Source organism: Ammospiza nelsoni, chromosome 3, assembly GCF_027579445.1.
Source record: "Ammospiza nelsoni isolate bAmmNel1 chromosome 3, bAmmNel1.pri, whole genome shotgun sequence".
Lineage (NCBI taxonomy): Eukaryota > Metazoa > Chordata > Aves > Passeriformes > Passerellidae > Ammospiza > Ammospiza nelsoni.
Window position 1 is genome coordinate 37,343,148 of NC_080635.1, and position 27,501 is coordinate 37,370,648.

Consider the following 27,501-nt stretch of genomic DNA (forward strand, 5'->3'; position numbering starts at 1 on the left):
TTTCCCCCAAAATAAAGGTAATTTTTAAAATTAAGTTCCACACAGATAATACAGCATTAAATAAGGTTGTCTGAAGGAGACTGCCCAGATTACTGTTTGCCACTGTATGCACTGAAACCTTCATGAAAACCAATCTGCAGAAGGAAACTAACCAGAAAGTATGTATTTCAAAACAGCACTATCTAAAGTGCAGAACTCTAGAAAAATTCAGCCCTCCTTTTAATATTTCCCTTCCCTGCAATTATATCTCTCAATATAAGGCAGGTAAGAAAATCAATTCCCCTCCTCCTCTGTCGATTTACAAGAAACCAAGCACTTTACTGAAAAAAACTGGGAAAAACATTGGGAAAAATTTATCTGTCAAATGTAAACAAACAAACTCAAGTATATGACAAAAAATACAGGAGAAAACCAAGAAGTAACTACAAAGGACTTTTTTATAAATCAGGATTAAAGTAATCTCTACTCATTGCCCAACTCCATTTTAAACTATCAAAGCATGTCAAACCTTGCTTGCTTTGGTTTTGACAGTCAATCAGCTATCTGATGAAAGTAGGGCAACAATACTAACAAAGATTTCCTATATTCAATGCAGTAACTGCTTAACATCACAAAACCAGCTCAAAGAGATTTTCTCAAAACTCTCTTCTCTTCTGAATTACCTTTTTACTGTTGACTTGACCATTTATACTACATTTCCAAATTCAGCTTAGACAGCTCTTACATTTCTTGTATGAAAACACTGCAAGACTATGAGAAACATTTCATACCTTCCTCACACACAGTCATGGAAAACGAAGACAAACGGTGATTTTGCCTTCTCCAGAGGTCCATGTGCAGGCAGTGATTACAGAAATTCAAGCTCTGCTGAGGTCCCTCCCTGATGCCCCACCTCTGGTTTTACACAGGGTTCAGGACTTCAGACTTCCACTGATGATATTGACAGTAGTTCTTCCATTGACTTCAGCTGGGAATAAACTGGTTTTGACTGAGCAGGCTAACTGTTGAGTATCTTCATCCTCTACAGTTTCTCAATTTTATCAACTACTACAGGAGTCAGAAACTAATTAAAAAAAAACACTTTTACTGAGTTAAGGAAAAAAACCAAGAAGAAAGCCTTGTTGACCTCCATATGTTTATTTTTTTAAACAATTTACAAATAAAAATGTTATATTTATCCAAGGAAATACATTTAATACTTTAGTCTTTAACAAGCTATACAAATGAGAACCATCACACTCAATAGTTCAGGGACCATTCAGGGTAGGCATGCATGTGTCTGTATCACATGAAGCGAGTCCAATTCCTGACACCAGGGTTCTGATCTTCTACTTCTTCAGAGCTGGTCAGCTGCTAAATGATTTAACACAAATAGTTACTGGATCACAATAAAATGAAAGCAAGCCCATTTCAAATCATGTAAGTGACCTCAATATGTCTGGTCCAGGTGTCAGGCCACAGAGCCTTACCGATTAGTTTTCTTCTCCAAAAGCCAGTCGGGACAGATTTTCTCCCCTTGCTTAGTGATGTGCCATCCATACATGTGCTTATACAATACACTGAAACACCTCAAGTACAGATGTAATACAACAGGAATTACAAAGCACAGAGACAGATAAACAGACAAATAAAATCAACTCTGAACACATTCTTGCATTTCAAAACAACAAAAGTAATTGAACCCATGCATTACAGTTCAAAGAAATTTTGAGTTTTAGTTCTTCTGAAAGTCTCCATTTCCTCAGTTCTAAATTGCTGTTCTTGAGCTTGTCTCAGCAGCTGGGCTACTCACGGTGCTACTGACACAAACTGAGTGAGCTGGAAATCTTTGACCAGGAATGGTCAAAGAATAAAAGCCCCCAAAATAAAGAAGACACACTCATTATAAACAAGATTCCATTTTAATAGCATAGTGTAGAAAAGAAATTGGCAACAAAATTCACATGAAAAACATTTTACACAATTAATTATGTACAGAATAAAGTATGTGACTGCCTTCTGATGATTTACGTTTCACTTTAGTCAAGTCCTACCACAGAATGCAAAACACACCCAAAACTCTCAGCTGGAACAAAAAGAAAAACAAACAAAAACCATATACATAATCCCAGCTCTGGCTCCTCAAATATTGGGACTGGCTGGGTTTACTTCAACCCACTGGGCTTTCTGCTATGCTTTCAGAAATTCCTGGTTTCATTGTAGCTTCCAAACTACTGTCAGGAGCTTCTGTTTGCTCAGTCTTCTTGCTCTGGATGGTGCACATTCCCTTGCCTCCTGAGCCACCCACCTTCCCATGTGTTTCTCTGAGCCCAGGCATTAAAGTTTCCACGCACCCAGAAGCCTGACTTTCTGTGCTGCCTCTGTCACAACTCAGAGACAGCATTTCAACAGTGCCACCTTTGCTCTCCTTCACTTGCACAAGTAGCTCAGAGGTGGGAGAAATGCCCTGCATTTCTAGAACTGGCATGACCACTTCTGTAGTGTCACTATTTGAGGTCTGTGATCCAGGCTGCAGCATAGGTTTCTGAGAAATCCGTGTGCAAATTTTATCTTCACAACTATCAGAAGTCAATGTAGTAAAATCAGTAATCTCTGTTTCATTCACTGTTCTTTCAATGCCCAGTTTTTTAAGTTTACTGGACTCTAGCCTAATGGACGCAATAGTTTCTATGTTTTTTACTTCTGTATTTTCCTTTAAAAGTCCTTCTGAAAGGATGCTGAAACATTCATGTTTTACCTTATTGTCTCCCAGATTTAAATCAGTGCTTTTCAATTCAAGCTCTGCTTTCTGGGAGGGAGTCTTCATGCGTTTCACATCCTCTGATGGTCTCTTGAAAAGAAAATTATCTAATCTTGCATCAGATCCAGTGTGTCCTAATGACTTTTTTTCATTTTCAGCTACTAATTCAAGATTGGATCTGAGTTCAGCAATGTTTGAGCAGGTATTGACTAATCGTTCAACGCCCTGCTTCTGGGTTTGGTTATCCAACACTGTATGGCCTGAAGGTTTAGGTTTAACTTTTTCTTGAGCTTCTAATAGGGTACTTTTAGTTTTTGTCTGCCCCTCTGTCAGTTCTGAAGCATCAACCTCATTAGAACCAGATTTTATTTCTGGATTTGGAGTATTTGATAGATCCCAACTACTTTCAGAACAAGAATGAGTTGTGACTATCTGCTCTTTTCCATTACTAGTTCTGGAAGTGCCCCAGAGCAAGTCTGGACTATCAGTTTCTGAGTGAGTTCTACAGTTATCATTTAACTTCACCAAATGGGAATTTCCCAAACTTTTAATTTCGCTCTGTGTCTCAGGTAACAAAGTCTTTGTGTGCAGACTATGCTTAGGCTTTACTGCTTTTATTTCCCAGTCTTTTGTCTCTGTCTCCAAGGTACCACGAACATTTTTGTTTGTAACTGGAGTTTTATTTCCATCTTCCTGTCCATCCTTCTCTTGGACCTCAGATTTCCGTAGATCACAGAATTCCAGACTGCCTGCCTGCTCTCCACCTCCTGTATCAACAAGTCCAATTTCTGCAGGCATCTGGATACCAGGAACAGGGTTTTTTCCTGGTAATTCTGTGACTGACATTTCTGATAGGTGAGGCTGAAGTGATTTCTTGTTCGTTTCAGCCTGATTTTCAACAGGAACCAAACTCCCTGTCATGTGACTATTACACTGTGAGGAATCCACAGCCTCAGAATCCTCTTTCAGTGAGGATGAGCTACTACTTGTTCTGTGATTTGCAGATGAATCTGCAGGTTTTGTTATGTTAGGGTTTTCTCCATTTGGAAGCGCAGAACTTGCAAGCTTGCTGTCAGCTGAACCCTTTCCACCACTACTGTAGAAAATATCATAGAGATCTTTAGCATTGGCTGTGGCCAAGCAAGAATTTCGTTTCTCTATCTTTTTTGCTTGTTCACTGAAAGCAGTTGAAGGTGGTGGTGGTCTCACAGGCATTGCCAACATTGTCTGTTCACTTTCAGACACACCTGGAGCTACTTCATCTGCAGGGATGAGAGCTGCTGGCTGGACTGCTGGTGGAGGATGAGGTGGAGGTAGTCTATCTGCAGGCTGAGAAGACTCATTTTTCTCTGCTGCTTTCAAATCCTCCTCTGAGCCTTTTAAAATTACTTCTTCTCCTCCAAAAGCTTTTGATATGATATCTGGAGGCAGCAGAATATCTGCATTTGTTTCTTTCACCACTGGCAGTGGTTTGGTGGTAGTTCCAGAGGATTTTATGGATAAAAAGGTGTTCAAAGGTGGTGGTTTACTAACTGTTGCAGTATTAGACTTCCTGAAAATCATGGTGGGGACTGGTAAATTGGGAAGAATTTTTGTTGGTGTCGGTGTGGAAACAACTGGTATCCATGGGCTAGTGTGTGGAATAACAGTTTTCCCAGACAGCTTTATTTCAATGGGCTTTATATGGGATTTCACAGATTGACACTTGTTCTCATCTTTGTTTCCTTCTGTATTCTCTTCCTTTGCAACAGCTCCTGGCGTTTTATCCTCTCTCTCAGTCTTTTTCCAGCTGAATTTCCCAAAGGAGGTCTGGCTTGGTGATTCCTTTTTCAATTCCTCTTTCTTTTCTTCTTTCTTCTCCTCTGCCTTCTCTTCCTTCTTTAGCTTTACCGTAATTTTTCGCCCAGAAGAATCTGTTTTGCCTTGGGTTTCATTATTCCCTTCTCCTGACTCTGGGATGCTCTTTACTTCCTCCTTCTTTATTAGTTTTGGGGTTTTCTCATCCTTCTCCTCCTTCTGTTTCTCAACCAGTTTCCGTTTCAGCTCGTTTTGCCGCCTGCGCTCTGTCTCCAGAACCACAGCCAATCCAGCCTGACGGTCCAGATTTCGCCTCTCTTCATAGAGTGGGTTTTCATCTATGTATTTCTGTGGAAATAAACAGCAACATTTTAGCCACCATTTTTCATTTCTATGAAAAATAAACAAATAAATGCAGCTCTCTGACAATTCTGACTTGCTCAGTAAGTGCCATCTCAACACTAACAGGGAACTTTCTCCTACCAAGAAACTGAGGTATTACAAACTGCTTGCAGCAGTGCTGTCACTTTACAGTAGACATGTTTCAGCTTCATGCAGATAAAATATCTCTATGTACTGGTGTAGTGGGAAGTTCTGCTTATTTAGTTCAGTAGAATGTAATGAAGATAACCAAATACATATACTTCAAGAGTTAAATGACATTCTTCAGGAAAGGAAGACAGAACAAGCAGAAGCTAAGGTAGGGAATGTCTCTTTCCTAGTACATCAGTTACCAACCTTATACTTCTCATTGTGGGGATGACTTTTCACATGCTGCTCTGCTGAGATCTGATCTCCAAAAAATTCATGACAGAGCTGGCAATAATATCCAGTGATGGGAATCAGAAACTCAGAGCCTGAAAAGGCCAAAGAAAATTATCAGAGAAACAAAACCTAATAAATGCCAAGCTCTTAACAAAGTTGGTCAAAGAACAACAGCAAAACCTCCAGCAACGTTCTTTTTGGAACAGTTAATGCTGCTCTCCTTACAGTTACATAGGAACCCCCACTACCAGGAACAAACATACAAAGTGAAGAAGTTTATTACTATGGTTCAAGATTTAAGTGCTCTTCATTGAATTAAGGTAATTGAGTATTCAAGTAGGTTAACATTTCCTACAGCCTTGATCTATTTTCCATCTTTCTGATATAGTCTGCTTAAATACTAAACACCTGGTTTATAAACCAAACACAAATATTTTCGTTGAAGTTCAGCAAGATTGCATCCTTGTGCCTACAGAACCTGCTACAGTTATCTAAGACACTGCAGATTCTTCTTTACTGGACACTACCAGAAATATACAACAGATTAATAAAATGAGTTGATCACTGGCAGGCCTTTCAGATGTTCATATTTTAAATCCTGTATTAATTTTCAACTCAGTTACAGCTCCTTCCATATGTCTGTCTCAGATTCTCTGTATCTGCACTATAACAAGTACTCATCAGTCAATTTTCAGGGAGACCTCTGCTAAAAATGTACTGAATGGAAAAGTCTGCTACAAGACTGTGTGGAATACTGTGCAAGATCTACCAAAATATGCCAACTACTGTGGTCATGCTCTGAATTCTAATATGTTTGCAAAAATTATTTCAGAACTACACTGAAAGATAACTGGTATTCAAAATAAAAAACTAATCTCTAAAAAGAGAAGAAACCACACTTTTCCTACACTCTCGCTTCAAGACCTTTTACACAAGAACCATCAAGAAACTAAATAATTTGCCTTTTTCCTAATAATACATTATCTATATGTGGTCCTATACCAAGGTAAAGTTTTGAAAATTCCTTTCTCTGAGCAAGTGGGACTTGCTGGAGGGCAAAGAGGGATGACAGCCAAGTTAATAAAAATCAACATACCTTTGGCAGGAACTGTTATCTTATCAATGCGTTTTATGGACTCTTGTTTGGTCTCGCTCTGGGTCTTCGAAGCCCAAGGTCTGTTGTAAGGATCCAGGGTCTATTTGCACAGTGACAGAGGTATATAGGCTCATATATTACACTAGCAAGTCAAGTACACTTGTCTTTTTCCTTTTTAATATTCTTTTAGAACACTGAACATTAAAATCAACGTGCAAATATTTACAACAACTTATTTTCCTCTCTTTTCCCTCCCACTTTGCAATTTACAATGACAAAATAACCTGTGAAAAGTGTAAAATGTACATGACTGCAAAGAACAGGTAAACACAAGTGGCAAACCTGAGCAAACTGAACACAGGCCCCATTTACACTATTTGGAATCCACCAGTAGCTGAACAACCGCTCAAGTCCAACATTAGGGGAAAAGAATTTATAAGTTACTTCTTGGGTTCATTATTACTTCAGGTTCTCTTGTAAATGTAGTTCTGTGATGTATGTTTTAGTGTTAATATTCACAGCAATATGAAATGCACTTAGTGAAGGAAGCCTGCAACGTACCTGTCTGTGTTTCTTATTATGCATGTGTGTGAAAAAGTCAAACATGGTCCCGCAGATGGTATTGCAGTCTTTGCACCAGTGGTTCCCTGCATCATAATATTCATAAATATTGGCCAACTGGAAAGGATGTTTGGAAGACTGTGAAGAGGATTCTGCTGGCTTCGGGCTTCTACCTCTCGATTTTTCATTAGTAGTTTTTGATTCCTAAATTGAACAGAAGGAAACACTTCTCTAAGACAAGGCAGGACAGACAAAATGCTCTAGAATTCAGAACCTGCCTCCAGCAGAAGCCATACACACAAAAAAAATATATCACCTGCTTTTCAGCGCCCAGGTTAATTCCACTGTTTCAGAGAGCTGGTATTGCCGACTAAGATGCTGCGTGGCTGCAGTGAAGAGGTTCCAATAAGGGTCCCAGATGTAATGGCTGGATGGTTGCAGGTAATCAAGGAACCAAATGAACAAATTCCCTGTGGCATGCACCCTTCCCACTTTATTGGTTTCACATAACAGTTCCAATTTACCATACTAGCCAAACAGCGCCCAGAAGACCTCAAATAGTTCCCCTAGAGGCATTCAGAAGTTACTATAAAAGTAGTTTGGATGAAAGCAGAATGGAAAAGGAAGCAAAAATCAGGTGACTAAAAGTATTTAACTCCATCAGTTTTATCAGATTATTTGAGTGTTCCTAAACTCTCCAGAAAACTTACTGTTTAATAATAAAAGAAAGATGTTGTTTTGTTAATTACCTAAGCATATAGGGTGAAGGATCTTGTGATTTAAACATGTGATGTTTGCACTTACATTGACCTGTACAGAAAGACGCCATATAGTGATATACAGACATTTCAAGACTCTATCCAAAATTAATACTAAACTAAACTTGTAGCAAAACAAGTATTATCTGAAATATACCATGAATGAGCCCTGGTAATTTGGATTACAATAGTACTACATGTATTTTGAGTTCTGAGATACATTTTCAACGGCATAAAGTCCATCATGTTATCATTTTGCATGGCAGTCTGGAAAGAACAGCAAGTTAATTTAGCCGACTCGAGTTGGTTGCATGATTTCCAAGTCATTCACTACCAGCAGTGAACAAATTTATTTAAGCAGATTCAAAATTGTCAAATAATATCTGCCTTAAAACTTTAAGTTCCTTAACACCACCCTCCACAAGATGCACTGTAAATCAAAGAATGAAGAGACGGCCAGGCCACTATGCACCCCACAGATATCTATTTCCCAATATAATCTGGTTCTTGGTAGCAGAATAAGAAGTGACCTCAGGAATATTTGCACATATTCTGTCAGCAAGAACATAGCAGACATTCTCTTGAACAATGAGATCAGCTTATGATCTGCAGGAGGTGCATGGAAGGATGTTCACAATGTCACACAAGCATCAATGTTTATGTTATTTATAGACATAGACCGATAAAAATACTATCTCAATCAAAACTTTAAAAATACAATACTTCTCAGACAGACAGGTGACAGCCCACTCTTAACTCCAGTTTGTGCATTACCCCAGCTCAAAGATGCCTTTATAATTTGCTACTATTTAGAGCCCAGACAGGGTGATCTGTCTGTTTAGCACAGTGACACTGGCTTCACCTCTGCATTGACTGTGTAACTACAACACACAGACACACAGGGTCAGCAGCAAGAGACCACAAGGTGCCTTGCAAATAAGCAGAAAGGCAAAAGCTTTTGCCCTCAGGTTGGCAGAGTCAACCAATCTCAGTGTTGAAAGGCCAGCACCATCCTTCTTTTCATGAAAAAAAGTTAATCAGAATTACAACGTGAATTGTACAGGCTGAAGGCCATGTTGCATGTGCCTACATATGTATGAAAATACTCAAGTGTTCCTGTCCAGAACTCACAATTTTCCATGTTAAAATAAGGAACTATGAAAAGGGGATCAAGTCATTATGGGTTTGGGCGACAGAGACAATGCAAATTAAAATAATGAGAAGTATATTCACACACGCCATATCTCAAGGAAAGAAAACACTATAACTTAATGCAATGTAGGACTTAACAAACATTTTTGCCTATTTAAGTTATATGAAGTGGTGACTGAAGCAAACAATTTGTTAAAGTAAGTGAACAGTAAATTTCAGAGATGTTTCAAGAAACAACAAAAAAAACCCAAAAGCAAGTCTTTAAATTAAAGATACCTAATGAGTTCTCAGACCACAATAAAGCATAAAGAAAATTTTACAGGATAAACAGATTTGAGTGGCTTTGGAGAAAATACAGAATCACAAAATGAGTAAGGTTGGAAGGGACCACAGTGGGTCATCCAGTCCAACCTCCATGCTCAAGCAGGGTCATCCCAGAGCACACGGGACAGGATTGTGTCCAGGTGGTACTGGAATATCTCCAGTGAGAAAGACTCCACAACCTCTCTGAACAATCTGTCCCAGTGCTCAGTCACCCACACAGTGAAGAAGTTCTTCCTCACATTCAGCTGGAAGTTCCTGTGCATCAGTTTCTGCCCATTGCCTCTTGTTTTATTGCTCAGCACCACTGAGAAGAGCCTGGCTCCATGCTCTTGACATTCTCCCTTCAGATAAATTGATGAGGGGCCATTTCAGTTTTCCTTATATCACTTACCCTACTAATATTTTCCTCTCTGCAAAAAATATATATGCTAAGATCTACACAAAATTAATCTACAATTTCACATTAGCTATTTCTGTTACATATTTGAATAAACATCTGAAAAGCAGGATAATTGATTTCCTGAATACAAGCATAACCTTTCAGATGGTAGTATCCTTCCTACTTTCAAAGTAAAACTGTCTTCTGGAATGCTGGTACATCCAGCCCAGAGTAGTACAGACCACCCCAGAGAGACCATACTGATGCATACTGACACTTCTGAAGAGAGAACATGTGTACAGAAAAAACATCTTATGCTGACCTTTAAAAACATCTTATGACATCACCTTTAAGTCTTGTGATTTGTTGCTATTATTACCAAGTAAGAAGACCAACAATGCTCCCAACTTCCAGAGAGTTTTGCTGTATAAACACTCCTATAAACATGGTCTGAAAGGCCATGACAGAAATTCTGTAGAGAAAAAAGAAGTCTGTCCTCCTGGCATGGTACTGAGACCAAACAGCTATACACACTCATGATACTGCTCAAGCCAACCAACACCTCAGCAATATCAAGATAAAGATTAGTAAGTGGTGCTGAACTGCACAAAACCTGAGGAACATTATGTACACTGATACATCAACTCTACCTGCATGCACCATCAAAGCCAGTGTATGAGATGTGGTAACAAATGACACCAAATGATCCTTTAGTAAATGTCTGAGACCAGCTGTCTGCCCAGTGCCCTCTTCTCTTAGTGGGAAAATCGTTAGCACACAAACTTGAAGACTTTACCTTGTTGGAGGAAGATGTCTTCTCTACACCTTTTGCATTTTCTGACTTGCTGCTCTTTTCCGAGGAATCTTTAGTTTCCACAGACGGTTTCCGGGGTTTTTCAAATATGTTAATCCCCAGGATTTGTGCTACTTTGTCAAGCTCAGACTGCTTCTTGTCAGCTGCATCAGATTCTTTATGCAGCTCTGCAATCTCCTTCATAATATTCTCTTGTAGTCTGTTCACCTCAACCAACAAGGGGTCTTTGTGTCCATCCTTCTCACGACGTTTTTTCCTCAACATCTCGCCTGAGCCAATCAAGGAAGCAGAAGGGTCAGAAATGCAAGAGGAAAATTGACTTTAGATCTGTACAATAATTCCAGCAACAAGTAAAATATTAATACAAAATATTATGGCTAAATCTTCACTATGAAGTTGTAAAGATGGAATTGACTCTCAGGTACAGTATAACTAAATCTGCATGATGTGCCTCCATAAGGATTACCATTAATCCTACAGAGTATCAATTTATAATTACTATTTCCCTGTGTGACAAAACAAGCAAAAGTTAATTGCCTATTCTAACCTGAAAGTATAATTTTCCAAAGGTGAGGGAATTAAGTATTCACTCGGACCAAACATGTTTTAAAGACACAAAAAATCAGCTCTCTTGAGAGAGGACTTTTCCATCTCCAGATAAGATTAATGAAAAATTGAAAGGCACAATAACATCTTCAGTCACTATTTCTCACTTCTTCTAAAGAAGCACTAAAATGCATAAAGTACAATTCCTATAGCTTATCAAGCCAAGAAGATGCAAGAGCAACTGTCTGCTCAAATTTTGATGTAATTGATCTTAATATAGTAACTAGGTCACTGCTTTTTCAAGAGTTGTGCATTGCCAGGAGCATGAAAATACATTATGGACAATTCTTATTTTGGTTCTCCTTCTCCTGCTAGATACCAGGCCTTGTGACACATCCCAATGGGGGAGAAAAAAGAAGCAGGGGCTGGGAGGGTGGTAATGCACTTTACCTTGCTGTTTACGAAGCCTGTCCAATTCAGTCTTGAGATAGTAGAGCTTCTTCTGCCGTGCTTCTCGATCACTCTTCAGTTTTTCTCTCTCTTCTATCACCTAAATAAATTGGAAGGTGTCTGGATTTTCTTCTCTTCCCAAGTTAAACAGTCTTGCAAGAATAACAGGAAGACCTCAGCTTTCCAGACATAGAACACTGCTCGCTATTCCCAAAATGTTCTTGAGTATTTTAACACAATAAATAAACCTCTCCCTCTGTATCTGAAAGTAACTATATTGTGTGGTCATGCTTCAACCCAGTTTGTAGGCAATGTTTTTTGCTTTTTGGCAGTGTATTCCTCTAAACTGCTCTGTTTGTTGCCAACACTTCCCAAGGCCCTTAGGCTCAGCTGACTATCTTCTACAGGGCTAATTAAGATCAATGACAAATGACTGTTCAAAACTCATGCAGAGTCTCTACAGCTAGCATGCTCCATCAGATTACACAGCCCTTCACCTTGCCTTCTGCTTTGACTCTAGCTCCTTTTAGCTGTTAGTTAGGTTTTGCTTCAATCTGACAAAAAACATCAGGATGAAATTTGTTTCTTGTTCAATAAGGTAAATCTGTGGCACGAGGAGCTCACAAATCCTTTTTTCACTGGTTTTCATTGATTCTCATAGAAGGAAACAAAGCAATATGCTACAATGAAACCCAAAAAGTTCTTTCAGTTTTTTTTCCAGCTTCACTCAAGAGACAAATCCCGACTTTTTTACCTTCACAAGGCTCTTAAAGCTTACTACAGACTCCTCCTTTAACAAACAAGTCCTCTTGACTCCCCTAGATAATCACTTCTACAACAGCAATATTGGCAGGATCCCTGAATCCTTCCTGAAATAGTTCTACCAACACAGTTAAGCTACACCTTAAATAACATAAGAAGTTTTTTTATTATTGTTTTGGCTTTGTATGCTATTTTTTTATCATCAAAGCACCATTTCCTCCTTCTGAGTTTTTTGCAGCATGGGGGCATCAAGTGGAACATGCAAATTTTTATACTCCAAACTATCCCAGCAAAAAAAGAGTGGACTAATCCCTAGACAAAGATTTCTGTAGTGCAGACAAAGCCTTAGAAGTGCTACCAAGATGCACAGATGAGCTACCAAAGGTATGTCAGGGCAGGAGAAAAGCACACACCTTTAGCCAAGAGAGCTCTTCCAAAAGTACTAAATTTCATTAAGAACAAAATTTCAGCTGTGTCAGATGAAGAAATTATTATTCCTGCAAGAAGTGGAAGCTTCCTTATTTGCTGACATAGCACTTCATACAAGTGAAGAAAAGGCTCTTAAAATAAAAGCTGATTATTGCAGCCTCAATACCTAAAGGGGGTTTGAAAGAAAAATGGGTACAGATATTTTACCAAGGTCTGTAGTCACAGGAAAAGTGGCAACAGTTTCAAACTAAAATAGGGTAGATTTAAACTAGATATAAAGGAAGCATTTATTTTCAGTGTGGATGGTGAGGCATGGAAACAGGTTGCCCTAGAGACTGTGGACTCTAGCCCTGAAGTCTTCAAGGCCAGGTTGGATGGGGCTCTGAGCAATCTGGTCTAGTGGAATGTGTCCCTGTCTAAGACAGTGGGGTTGGAACAAGATGATTTTTAATTGTCCCCTCATACCCAAACAATTCTATGCCCTTATTTTAACAACAAAGACCAAGTGGACACCAGTCTGAAAACTCAAACAACTTTTGGGAATCATCCAGTTCTTTGACAGTTGTGCAACTACAGTTTCCTATTTTAAAATGCATTCTTCCCCACTACTTTCTAATTATTGTACAAACCAAGATAATTAGAAGAGGAAAACACTAACACACATGACCTGAACTGGTGTCAGAGCCTCCAAGTAGTTTCCCTTAAATTCTTCTAATTTTGTGATTTTTGTAAGAGAATTAATATAAATGTAGAGGGAAGATTGTATGTGATGGTGAATGATGATATGCTTCAGTATGTATTAAAGAATGTCTAATACAGGTATAAGCATGGTATTTTGTACAATGTAGAATGTCCAGATGGAGCCTTCTGTGTTTCAGTGGCCTCTTGTTCTGCCACTGAACATCAGTAAAAAAAGACATTTCATTTTCTTTACACTGTCCCTTTAGATTTTTACATATCCCCAGATATCTTCAGGTATTTCAATACCTAAATCTCATCAGAATAAAGCCAAGCTGTGGCCACCATGTGTCTTCTCTGTAAGATTTTGCGCTTCAAAGAAATTCAACTTTGTATTTGATTCCATCTGTTCTGCCATAGGCAATGGCATGCAACTTTGAGAGATTTAAAAATGCATTTTTTACAGGTGTCACTGAATAATACAGACAAATGCTTAGGAATATTTAACAGGAGTAAACTAGGTAAAACTATTTTTAAACTGGAGCAACTCAGAAAAAAAAAGGTGCACCTTAGAGAAAAAACTTCTACCCCACCAATCATGCAATCCAACACAATCTGAAGTATCAGAATACCTAACATACCTTCTGCTTTTGAGCTGCCCGGTTTTTTTCATCCGACATCCTTTCTGTGGTATTTTTGAGAGCGTGTGATGACAGACGAAGGGGTGCTTTGGAATGAGAAGGAGTGGTAGGGACTTGAACAAGCACAGAACCGTCTCTTTTTACGTCAGGGACATCCTTTCCCAGAGAGACTGTCTCAATCACCCGCAGATTGGGACGCGTGGGGTTCGCTGACATGGCCATCGTAAGAAGACCATGAGCTTCTGGTAGCGTAGGATTAGGCTGCTGGGCAGGGGGGTACATGGGCCAGCCAGGGGCTGCATATGCCATATAGTGCCCATATGCATCATATCCTGGAGGAGCCATTGTGGGAGGGGCATAGTTTTGGGACATTTGAGCAGCAGTGTAGTGGGAATAGCTGGGAATTTGGTATTGGGAAACAGAAGTAGGTGTAGGTGTCAAACTAGCAGGAGTTGGTGGAATTGAAGGAATGAGAGAGACAGAAGGAAGAGGCTGCTCTGGTGCATGTGGAGGAATCTCCTGTCCCACCGGCTTACTCTTAGCATAGTCTGATTTGTGAAGAGAGGACGCATCTTTGGGCTGCGGGAAGGAGCCCGGAGGCGACGCTGAACGCTGCTGGCCCGACTCAGGAGATCGAGTGTCACTGCGGCTGCGGCGCAGCTCCCAGGCATCCCGCCTGCGGGCGTCCGAGGAGCGGCGATCCGGAGAACGGGACGCCGGCTTTTTGCCATGGAGGCGCTCCTGGGTGCGAACAGCCAGCTTGCCAATCTCAGCAACACCAATGTCAAGCCCAATGGTCTTGAGCAAGTCGTGGATCTTTGCGTACTCTGCGTTTGGCTCTTCTAAAGGATCCATCTTGACAGCTGGAGCAGGAGAAGGAGGTGGGCTCATTTTCTGTATTATTATCTCATTGCCACAACTCACTGGGGGCTTCTCTATGGGGAGAGATTCAATTTTGGTCTCCTCATCCTCATCACCATAAAGAAATTTCTCTTCGTCCTCAATGTCAGGAAAGCTACGCCTCCTCTTCTCCTGAGCACTGACAGAATCAGCCATCATGCCCAGAATTCGGGAGAAACCACTGCCATCCTGACTGGCCCGCTCATGAGGCAGCAGGAAGTCAGTATGGCGATCGGTGGGCTCTGACTTGGGTTCTACTTTTTCTTTGTGACTTAAGAAGCTTCCAAACTTCTCAAATATCAGAGTGTCTTTGGGGGGCCCAGAGAGTGGGTTCCACTCACACAAACCTTCATGCAACTCCTTGTCTGAAGCCTCCACCAGAGAGCCTTGGTTAAACTGTTTGAGAAAGTTTTCCACTTCAGAAGCAAAAGGAGCTATGTTGTTGCTCTGGGGCAAAGAAGACTGACTAGAAAGAAGAGGAAGATCCTTGCTGGGGGCTGGACTGCTTGAAAAGCCCTCGGGCTGAAAGAGAGAAGATACTATTTACTTCTAAGGTACTATGCACCTCACAGAACAAAGGAACCTGTTAATTTCTCCTTCAGTTCACAGCTGAATAAAAGTGTTAGAAGAGACAATATGCAGTTGAAAGAGAACACAGAAGATTACAAACCAAGTTGCCCGATGATTCTGGAATGCCCTGTCCAACAATGAATGCTTATCTCAGAGAACACACAAAACCACAATTGTATTTCAAACTTTTTGCAAGCATAAGAACTGAAAATTTAAAACTGAAACCCTGTTACATCATTTTGGATATGCTTTGAGTTTAGTCATGGTCACACAGGATTTCAACACCTTAAGTCAGATAAAAACTACTGCATTGAGGTTATTCACAGTCACTTCTTCAGATATTCATAATTAATGCCTTATTAAATAGCATTTCCAGTAATAGGTATGGAATGGGATGCTCAGTATCTGAGCACTCCCGAGATAAATATGTCACTGTCAAACCAACACTGATCAGGCAAATCAGTGATGTGTTAAAACACAAAAAGTCAGTTTATCACAGTAGTACAGCCACTTATCTGTCCATTGCTCTCATTTTGAGACTCAGTTGGTATAGGTTTGGTACAAATTAAGTAGGGCTGATCCCAGCCTATAGCTCAAAGGGAAAAGAGTAAGGAAATTTAAAAATTGTTTTGAAACAGAGGTACTAAAGAAGCATTAGGCAGTTCTCTAAGTCTATAAAGAAACAAGAAAGAGACACTGCCACAGGGGAAGAGCTTCAATCAATATCCTGACTGCCTGTGGTACTATGAGAGCCAGTTTTTCTTTGAAAGCTGGCCCAGATCTCTGTGTCATGGGTTGAATTTCCACAAAGACATTTGACTCTGTCTCAGATTATATTTGTGTGTATATATATATATACATATATATAGGTGTGTATATATATAAATGGGGGGATATATATATATATTTATATATATATATATATGATTCCTGATTAAGTGCCATAACCATTTAAAGTTTCTAATGCACGTCAAACTTTTATCACCCTGCAGAAAGATACCTGTCCTCTTAAGGAAAGGGAAACAAAGATTTGGCTTTCCTATTTCGGAAATCAAACTAAGAGTCTGTATCATAAAGTAACTGCTTTGGAAAGCAGAAGCACATGGACAGACACACAGAGACCAAACCTGAACAGCAGACTCTACTTCCATCTCTACTCGTTTCTTCAAGATAGATTTTTTGGGCATGGGGGGGATTTCTTCAGGCCTGTATGTATAGCGAGGCTCAGAAGTCTGTAATGTGTTAGTCAAGCCAGGGATCGTGTAGCCAGTGCCTGAAACATCATGATTCAAGTTTCTGCTGCGCTCTTCCTCTTCTCTTTTCCTCCTTGCACGGTCAAGCTCTCGGAATTCTTCATTCAGGTATGACGGGCTCAGGCTTCTACTACGGCTGCGGCTCCGCCTGCGGTAGTTCCGCGTTCCTGATGAGAAACCCTGATGCTCAGCACTCACACCATGCATCTTCTCATCCTTTTCGTACCGTGGGCGCTTTATTTCTCGGCCCCTCTCCTCTGCCCTCAGAGGGTAGGGGGACCTCCTCAGTTTGTCTCCATCTCTGTCAGATGCACGAGGAGGCAGCTCCTCCCGGCGGCCGTAGTGTGGGCTGTAATCTGAGCGGTGCAGGAAAACATCTCGGCTGCGGTAGTCCTCATCGTGCCTCGGGATGAAGGGACTGGAAGGTTGATCTTCGTGTGCTGGGTATCTCTCAAGGCTGCGAGGACACGTGAGGCCTCTAGTGAATATTGGGCCATCAGCCACATCATCCCTGTGTGAGAGAAACACAGAAGTATTTGAATCAGGTTAAATAAAGTCTTACTCCTACTCAAGGGTAAGAAATTTCCAAACCAGGTTCAAAATAACATCTCCCTTACTAAACAGAACCAACATTTTATGTACTTAAAATGCAGGGTAGAGAGGGAGAATTATTTTTAATGGTACTGTACATCCCTCCTAGGAAGTTACCTGCAAATGCAGTGACATGAACAATTCAACTCACACTGAGGAATTAGAGCCTTGAAAAATTGATAGGATGGATTCGTTTCTGTGGATGTGAGAGACCACACATTTTAAAAAACTCTTACTATCATATTTCAGACCACAATCCCTTTCCTCGCCTCTCCCAGTCAGATGCCAAGGTCAGATTTCCTATGAATTATTCAAGGTATAATTCAGTTTCACACTGGCAAATGCAACCAGATCCTTTTTTTATCTTCAGCTGTGGACAAGGACCACAAATTCTACCAACATTTACTTTTCCAACAGATATGCAGACAGCACTGTCACTAATCACATGAACCCCATAACTAAAAAGAAGCACAGTTTCTGGTATCTATAAACCAAGGAGATTAAGTGTAATGGTACCATCTTCTGTGCCAGCCTCTGTATTATTACAGTGGCTGGTGCAACTGTCATAACATCAGAATACCCAGTTTCTTCTCTTGGAATATCTACTTTTGGACCAGTTCCTACAGACACCTACAGAAACCTACAATTAGGGGTACTGTTTTGGCTAAGGCCTTTTCCTTGATGCCTAAAAACTTTTCTGCAACTTCTCTTCAGATAAGGCAGAAACAAACCAAATCACTTTAAAAGCTACAATCTGCTGGTTTTACTTATTGATATTTCAAAATCTAGCAAGATTGTCCAAGAAAGAAAATGTGCTCCCTAAGTGACATCAATGAGACAGACGACTCTTTCCTGTGTGAATCAATTTGAGATAAACTATGTATAATGGCCTGGATCCACAAAAATCACCTCCTCCTACTCCAAAAGGTCCCTCCATAGATTTGAGAAGGGACAAAATCAAGTCATGCCAGAAGACATCTTCAAAAAATCTGCAAATAAATTACAGCCCCAGTTCTTCACAATAGACTAAAGAATAATAGAGATGGACAGACAAGGTCTTTTTCCTGGGTATTTTCATAAATTACACATGCATATTTAAGAACAAAATCAACACAAATCTTTACCTTGCATCATTGCAAAGCATTTATTAGATACTTTATCTGTCCAACACATCTTATAAAACAAATCTGGCATGCACCTGTACCCATTGTATTACATGGCATCTTTCCAGTTTTCAGCAAACTACACATATCCACCTCCTCCAAAAGCACAAAAACATCTACAAATAGCTAAATTAAATTTCATAAAGAAATATTGTTTTCACAACCTACATAAAGGTATATCTATTCCCAGTGGCACGTTTTCTGAGAGCCTGCTAAACCTGTACAAGCTGCATGAACACACCTGATGGAGTAACAGATGTTTCACCATATACCTTCAGCTGATTTTTGTGCAAATAAAATTATTTAGATGCATGTCTGACAGCTGTTGCCTACAATTCAAACTGACTGCAGTGACAAAGCACAGGAATTTTTAATCATACTTTGGAAAGAAAGGAACAGCAAATCTACTGCATTTAAAATTAGCAAGACATTCCAAGTACACTTTGAACAGCTAAAATTTAAAACCTGAAAATTAAATACAGGTTTGGGAAAAATTATTACTTGCCTTACAGAATTCTTTGAAACATGTTTTCTGTGCATACAGTCCAACAGAGTTACATCCCTCTGAATTGGTTTGCATGCTTTCAGCCAGTGATTTCCACTACCACCTACTGCATCCTCGAGAGAGGATACAAGATGGTACCACTGTGACCATCCCAATTCCTTCACCAACAAAGAATCCATGAATCACTGGAATTTGCAGTTTCAGAGATGGAAAACAGACCACAGGCTACACACACATGATGCCTCAGAGACCTACAACTAGTGTAAGGTAATTTACTTTTTGGTATGTTTATTCACATACACAGAAATAGAAATAAATAGTGCTGTCAGCAATCAACAGGACTCCACTTTAATACACAGTCTTTGAATAGGGAGTCAGATGAGCTGTTCATATTCCAGCCAACTGTTACTCTTGATATCATGCCAAAAAATGCTATTTCAGAACACAGCCTAATGCAGACCAAGTCTCTGCAGTGATTTGGTCTATCTTTTGTATCAACCTCAGATGAAAGAATTGGTGGGATACTCTCTAGAGCTTGTGCCAGCACAGATAGTAGTAGAATGTCTTAAAAATACTGAGAGCTGGACAGATGGAAGATGGGGAGAGAGAAAAAGATTTATTATTTTTCACTTTGACAGATTAAGATTCTGGAAGACAAAAAAAACCACTTATTGGTCCAAGAAGGAAACTGAAGCTGCTCAGGTGACCTTGACCTCACAGTCCAGCAGCATTCAGTGTGCCTATTTAGACACGTGCAGGAGACCAGCTTCCCTAGAAACATGGGGTAAGCTCTTACAGATGTTTTAGGACAGACCTGCATGGGAACAAACACCCTTCGAAAAACTCCTGGGGCATCCTGAAAATCCACTGCTGCAGGAGACTCTAAAAGCCTCCCTGATTTCTCTCCTTTGGTATTTTATTTCCTTTATAGACTAATGAACCTCTCTACCATCCCAAGGCCCTGTAAATTACAGAGAATAATGTGTCAAAGTGATTGCTTGAAATATCAAAGTACAGTAGTTAGCAAAAATAGCTGAGAATAACTAAATTCAGAATTATTTGTTCCAATTACTTCAAAATTTGAAATGACATCTTTAGGAAACACTTTTTTCTTTTGGCTTTTTTTTAATTAGAATGAGAACGTACCACATACAAAATAAAAATGTGATAGAAGCAGTAACAATAAAGACCATTTTACAGCCCAGTGATAGACATAAAGTCAGTGTCCCAGTACCAGAGCAGCCTCTCAGGGAAGGGAAAAAATACATGATGAAAAATACTTGATAAACAATGTTCTTAATCAAAACCCAAGTGTCTTTTGAAAACAAATAAAATGGCTAGCAGTGAAGAAACTTAGAATTCAGAAGCAGTACCTAGACAATTCAGGAAAAGCTAACAGGTGGCTTGGTTGTCACATACTTTAAGCTTCTGGACAATGGGCAACACTCAGAAAAGTGCAGCCAGCACAGATCAGACAAAAAAAAAAAAAAAAAAAAAAAAGTAACAACATGAAGTTCTTGTGTACTTACACTACAAATACAAGGAAGTCATTTAATGATTAAACTCTACATGGTCTCACTTTATCTTCTTCTCATTCTAACTCATGTCACTTTTAAACCTTCTCTGGAGTCTATTCTTACCATTCTGTTTCGCATCTATGGGTTCTGTAATAGAGAAGTCAACTTTTGTGATTTCTCACTCTTACATTAAATAAACTGCACTATACCTGATGTTATTTCTAACCACGCATCAGCACCACAGAAGAGGTTAAATCTAAAATCTCACCTGAGAACATGAAGCAATGGGACAAACACCACCATCCACTGCCCTCAAATGTACCTAATTTGCCAGAGAAGTGCCAGTTCCCAACACATCACTGCCTTTTCCTTCCAACCACTGCACTGTCCCTGAGCATACACACTCATTTCATTTACAAGACTGCAGACCGCACAGGGGATTTACAGATCAAACACTGATGTCAGGAGAACTGAGGTAAAGGCATAAAAGTGACAGTACCAAAACCCAAACTCTCATTTGGTTTTCTACACCTGCTGAAACTTAACTTTACACCTGAGAAAGACAGGAAATTCATTTCTTCTGCTCACTTCCCTCTCTTTTTTTTTTTAACAGTTGATGATATTTGCATCAAAAATGGAAGTGGTAATGGTTTTTGCTGTGCTGGATGCTTATCCCTGAGCTGAGAGTGCAACTGTATGCTCCAGAGCACAAGCTATGCCATCTTTAATTTTGCAATTCAAGACAAAGAGAATGAATTATTGGCACAGTTTTCTGATTTTCTTTCACCAGATTATACCAGTTCTCCTACTGAAGGCAAAGAGTTCCTAATTGTATCTACTAATATTTACACTTCACTGTTCACAGCAGTGAAGTATTTTAACACAAAAGAATTCTCTCCATTAACTGTTTCTCTCCAACTTCAGTCAAGAGATCCTAAGAATTCTAACACTTCCTTCATACTGTATGAGACTGTCTGACCATGTTCTCTTCTGCAAGGTTTTTAAAGTCAAACTAATAATCTCCTTCAAGCTGCTTTCTAGTTTTCTTCTAGACTAGTCTCAAAAATCATGAAAGTAGACAATTAAATGAGGAAGTTGAAGCTTTACACAACCTTTATACCAAACAACCTTCCTTTCAGTAAGGACTAGGTAGGTTCATAAGAAACAGAAGGTGGCTGAAGCAGTGAAATGTCAAATGAAGATTCTCCATGTGACATCCACCCTTAAGGGGAAGGAAGCACTGGAGGGATTGACATCACACTCCCTCCTGCAATATATGATGTGCATGCTTAGTTTATATGGGATTTAGAAGCAGCTGACAAAATTAAAGAAGTATCTGTTTAGAGTTACACAGGCAGAGACTTTTGTTCAGGAATTCTCTGTACCACAACTTGCGAGAGGCTGGGGCAATACTCCTGGGAAGCATCACTACATGCTTACCCTCCTTCCCCAGGGATTCAGTGGGCTAATGAGATGCTTGATCTCATCCAGCAGAGCCATTCCCACGCAGTTTCACCCAGGTGGATCCCCACGAGCAGAGGAGCATACCTGTCACTCAGGTTATCAATAGGTGAGCCCAGTCTATCAGGCAGCCTCCTTCGCTCCGGCGTGCCAACGCAATAGCGGTCATTGCCAACAGTAATCCGCAAACTGTGCTCCAGGGAAGACTCAGAGCGGAGACTCGGAGAGCGCCTCTGTAAAGTGAAGAGAGAGTGCAAGCCCATCAATCAGGGGGTTTTAATCTCAGCCACAGAAAGGAAAGTGATTCTGCACTGCTTAATAAATTCAACTTGGGGGGATGGATCAATTGAAAAATCAAACTAGAAGAACAACTGTTCCAAATACTTCAATTCTATTTAGTTACTAAATAAAGGGGAGGGTACTGACTGCATTTAACTTCTCATCCCAGGTGCTAACAACATGCTCCATATTTAAATTACCTAGAAATTCTCAACTCAAAAATACATTTCATAAATCACCATTTTGGAAGATGTAAAACCAAAGAGAAAGTCACGAAGTCACAAATTTGCTGCTGTTCTTCTTTCTTTGTAGTGAAGAAGCAGCTAAATAAACATTGCATAAAAAACAGTGCCAGGAATTTCTGAATAAAGTGTCTGGATTTCTGGCCCTTTACAACTTTAGTAACAACATGAACCAGTGTAAACAAAGATTTTCCTAGCAGTGATGTTTTTAACAGTTTTCCTCACCTCATACTGCTTTCAGCAGATAAGCACAACATAATACTAAAAACACCAATGCCACTAGAAACACCGTCTATAGGTGTCTAAAATTCCCATTACCATTATTTAAAGCTGGTAGAGATAAACCCGAGTAAACTAAATAAAGTTGCCTTGGAAGAATCTACAGCAGAGAAGACCTGAGCTCATTGCCTCTGCACAGACCTTCCTTTGTACACATACACAGTACACAAAACACCATCACTGGTAAATTATGCTTAACTAGTTATGCCTCACATTATGCTAAAATATAGCACCGGAATACAGGACTGATCAGAGTTAAGGGGAGTTCCATAAAAAGCAGGTGAGACTGCCTAAAGACAGAGATCCTTGATTTGCTTTTTTAAACCAACACAACATAGATTCTGCTTAACAGGAAGCAGCTTCAGTTCTGCCAAACCAGTCATGCACTGCACACTGCTTTTACTGCTGAAAACTGCAGTAGCAAGCAGCAGGTGCACTGAATGTCCACATCCACCCTGAGAGCATGCAGCAGGTTCAGCTCAATCCTCCAAGAGACCAAAGGAACAGTACATAATCTCCAACAAAAGCAAAAGAATTCTTTTACAAGTTTACCTAACAAAATTCCCTTGCAGTACAAATCTGTACTAGAATCCATTGTGCATATAGCTTTATTCTAAGCTAACATATTAGTGATTTCTGTCTTGTTCATTAAGCTGAATCCCAGCATTTATCAAAACACACTTGGAAGACCAACTGCCTTGTCCAGCACAAAATGATCCTGCAACAGCCTGGCTGAGATCCAACACATTCAAGGTGCATGTGTCTCATACAAACACGTTCTGACTTGTGCCCATTGTAACACTGAATTTTGAGGGCTGCCTCAAGAAATTACTATCTTCAAGGCCATCTTCTAGGCATCAAGACTGTGGGCATACAGATGGCAATCACCTCCACTGAAGACAGAGAAGTGATGATTACATATCAGAACAAACTCTGAGCAAAGGAAAGAAATAGTTTACATTCAGAACGTTTGGGATGTTTGGATTGCTTGTGACTGATCTATACAAATTGCCCAGAGAGCGCAGTTAGGGCAGTAAGTATTTGAACTTCATGATTTTTTACTGTATTTTTTTTAAATTGGAGAAGTTCCACTTTTAAAAGGTTTTTGTATCTGGAGCGCTGAACACCACCACTAGTCATACCTATGTATGCACTGCACTGCGTTTTTCTCCCTTCCTGTTCTGTCACCTAAACCACAGTTACCACTGCCATATGACTGAACAGGTTGCATACCTGCTTGTCATTTCTCCATCCTCTGTTGACCCCACACGCTCCAGTCCTCTAATCTCAGCCAATTTTCTTACAAGAAAGCAAAGAAGCTAAAACAAACCTTTAAAAAGAACAAGCACGCAGATCAGCAGGGATAAATAAAAACGGCATGTGTCAGCCTTGCAAGAGCAAATCAAAGTCTGCCAAAACCTCTCACTGTAAAGCCCTGACCTTCCTCTCCTCCATTACATTTTTCAGTACTCACCCCAAACCTTTGCTGTCACTCCACGTTCTTCCAATCACCACAAAGTTTTCCTCAGCTATTAGGAAACTAACACCATCCCTACCTACAACATCCAGTACATGGCTCCATTGCCAGCACCCCATTATGCATAACAAAATGTGCAACAATGCTGTAACCTGGAAATGCATGTACTCCGTCTCACAAATAATAATAATTTTAAAAAATCACAACAACAACAAAATATGAAACCAAAACAACTCCTAGAAACAAGAAAATTTAGTAAGAAATCTCTGAGGCTGCTGCTTTCATACCTCAATTCATATATAGGACAGGGACAATGACCTGGAACTTGTACTCAAATTTATTTTCTCCATTTCAACCCCATACCCAACAGTGTCTTCATTCTAGATATTACATCTCCCACCCTTATGCATATATTCCCCTCTTTCAAATCCTCTTTCCTCACTGCAACCTAAATTCCTCTTCCTTGGGCTTCTGAATTCATGCCCTTTCTGTGACAGCTCCAAAATCCCACTTACTAATATATTTGTGTAACTTCCCACATCTGCACATTTCATATTCTCAAGCTTCTGAAGAGAAGACAGGGTCTTAAGTCATAAAATCCTAAAAATTTTATTACAACTTTACCCTGACCAGTCACGATAACCCAACATATCTGCTGTCTGCTCTGTTTCCATCACATTTAGTGCCACTCTTTGGGAAATGACAGCATAATCCCAGCTTTTACCTTTCTCTAATTAACCCTATTTTTGTAAACAGTACTTTTAAAAAATAAAACAAACCTACATACATATTTTATGCTTTGTAACATCAATTTGAAGAAGAAGTAGTGTCAGTTGCCAGTCAAACACCTGTTGGAGGACAAAAGCTTCCATGGAAAAATTGTGGATGTTACACTCTAAGAATTACTTACGCTGGGCTTTAGCAAACGCAAGAGTCAGCACAATATAGGTTGAAGAATTCTATTTAATTGTCTCAAGATCTCTTATTGTGACAATTGCTTCCTACAGAAGGGCTTTCCTTAAATGCAGTAATCCTGTAAATAAACAAAAAATCCATTTGGCTCATCAGTACAGCATCAGCTAACCTGCTAACGCCTAATTTCTAGGATAGTTTTTCAATCCTTCTCTGAAGTTAGAACTGGCAATAAAAAATCATCAATCTGTAACAATTTGCTGAGATGACTGATTCAACTTGAGCCAGGAGGGTGTAAAGTAACACTGGAAGAGCAGAGTTTGTAAAAAATAACGTTCGTGTAAAGTGGATGTTTCTAGTGGCCTTCCCCCCCATCAAAGAGGGAGTGGGAGGCTTCTAGTTAAAACTCCTAGATCAAATTTCTCCAAGTCTGAACTACCAACACAGTCAGCATTGAAAGTTTTGTTACAGCCAGCACAGGTTCACAGCCTATCGAGGATACAGTGAAATGGGAGACTGAGTGATGGTGACGGCAGTTTAAGAAAGTTCCATCCTGTATCCCAGGTTTGCCACCCATCAGTTGTGAACATGCAACTGTCCATCAAGCCACAACACAAACTGACATGAATCAGACAGAAAAACATTTCCTCTTTAAAAACTACTTATTTTCATTGTGGATATTATTAGTAATGCAATTTGCAACGGCACCACACAGGAAACTAAAGAGGATGGAGATAAGGGTGAAATACAACGTGAAAACAAACGGCCAGAGGCAAGTTTTGTAGCCTGGCTAGGCTTAACTGTTCAAAACCACATTATCTTCCTGCATCTCCAGGGCAACTCACCTTTCATAAGTAATAACACCAATACCTGAATTTTAATGGCACTATACAATCACCCATGAGCTCTTCAATGGCTGCAGCTCCAAAGAAATCCAGTAAGAACCTGTATCATCACGAGAAAGGGCAATCCCCATTCTCCCTTGGGAGTGTCCCATCAGGCAATGGACCAGGAGATAACACACTTTTGTTGGACTGACTTTCAGCTACATTGTTTCCTCACATCAGCCCACTCTGCCACTTACAAATCCACGTCTAAGCACACGGGAGAGGGCAGAATATACTGCAAAGCAAGAGGGAAAGGCGAGCACACCGTTCTTTGCAACTGCAGGTGTGCTGGATTGAGTGACCATGGAACCACTGCCTAGAGTACCCCAGTACGAAAATCTCTTCTTTCACGGTAGTACAAATGCACAATGAACTTACTACACACCACAGCTCAGAGTCACCAGACAAAACAATCACTGCACCAAGGAGCAAGAACACAAAACCTAGGTGAGCCAATCCCACTCACGCAAAAAAAAAGAAGTCTTCACACTTTGATTTATTACGAAGGTGTCTGCATCCAAGATGCCATCCACCACCACAGACACCAAAACAGAGCTTGCCCAAATCAGACTTTGCCAAGACAAAGTGAGAAGACTGGGACACCCTGTGCACAGCCCCAGCTACAAAGCGGTGCCTAGCAAATAATCCCTCTCAAAGACATAAATCAGTAACAGCCCTCTTTGTACGCCCGCCGTGACAGCAGGAAGAATTCAGACAAAGTACTCATTCAACATGCTGTCTAAAAAGTTATATTCCCGTAAGTTAAACGATATTTATGCACTAGCACAACCCAACGTGTTCAACGGAGGAAAATGACATCTTCTGCCTTAGCGAAAAGACAGCATCATCTTCGAACCTTCTCTAAAATGGCTCTAGCCAGTAAGACAAATAAAAATGCAATGGAAACTAGTGAGAAGACATCACTTAAAATGGAAATCTATTTTTTCCTCTATTTGGCTCTCTAAGGAATAGGGGGGAATTGCGGCTCTCCCTCAGCACAGGGAGAGCCCGGGGCCGGTGTAATTTTGCGAGGACCCGGCCGCGCCGGGTTAGGGGCTCTGACAGCCGGCCGGGCGGGGGCAGGGCCCGCACCGAGCCCCCGGGTGCACCGCAGTATTTACCCGGCTGCTGCTGCCGCCGTCTCCGTGCTCGCTGCCCCGGCGGCCCCGGGGCCCGCCAAGCCCCGCTCCTCCCGGCGGCGACGGCAACCTCCGGCTGCGGTGCGGCGACGGGGACCGGCGGCAGGGCCCGCGGTGGCCCGATGGGGAGCGGTGGCGGCGCAGCGGCGGCGGACGGGGCGAAGCGGAGCGCGGCGGCGAGGCGGCGGCGCAAGCGGCGGCGGGCATCGGCGGGGGAGGCCGGCCGTGGCCTGGCCCCGGCCCCGATGTGCTGAAACGGGAGGCGCGGGACGCCGACGAGCCGCCCTCCTTCAGGCGGTGGGAGGAGGACGAAGGGCCGGAGCGGCCGCTGCTGGAGCGGTACATGATGGCGCCAGCGGCCCGGGGGTCCCGCGGCTCCTCCGGCCCGGCCCCCCCGGCGTGCGCGCTCCCCGCCGCCCTGCGCGCTCCCGAGC

The 27,501-nt window shown here is 40.9% G+C and overlaps 1 protein-coding gene across 1 annotated transcript; it reads right to left on the minus strand.

Annotated features, from left to right (window-relative positions):
* Positions 1-1,118: 1,118 nt before the first annotated feature.
* ZNF318 (zinc finger protein 318) lies at positions 1,119-27,412 on the minus strand. Its single transcript, XM_059469074.1, has 10 exons — positions 27,050-27,412; positions 21,940-22,085; positions 16,490-17,126; positions 13,893-15,314; positions 11,383-11,482; positions 10,369-10,655; positions 6,960-7,163; positions 6,399-6,498; positions 5,276-5,394; positions 1,119-4,885 (listed from the first exon to the last, which is right to left on the minus strand). Exons 1-10 carry the CDS (start codon positions 27,410-27,412, stop codon positions 2,150-2,152), a joined length of 6,114 nt encoding a protein of 2,037 aa, XP_059325057.1. The 3' UTR covers positions 1,119-2,149.
* Positions 27,413-27,501: the final 89 nt, after the last annotated feature.

Coding starts and splice junctions, on each gene's coding strand:
- ZNF318 (XM_059469074.1), bottom strand. CDS start 27,412: ATGTACCGCTCCAGCAGCGGCCGCTCCGGCCCTTCGTCCTCCTCCCAC. Junction 10,656..11,382: donor CAGGCTTCGTAAACAGCAAG/GTAAAGTGCATT, acceptor TGATTGGCTCAG/GCGAGATGTTGAGGAAAAAA. Junction 4,886..5,275: donor CCCACAATGAGAAGTATAAG/GTTGGTAACTGA, acceptor TTATTTCCACAG/AAATACATAGATGAAAACCC.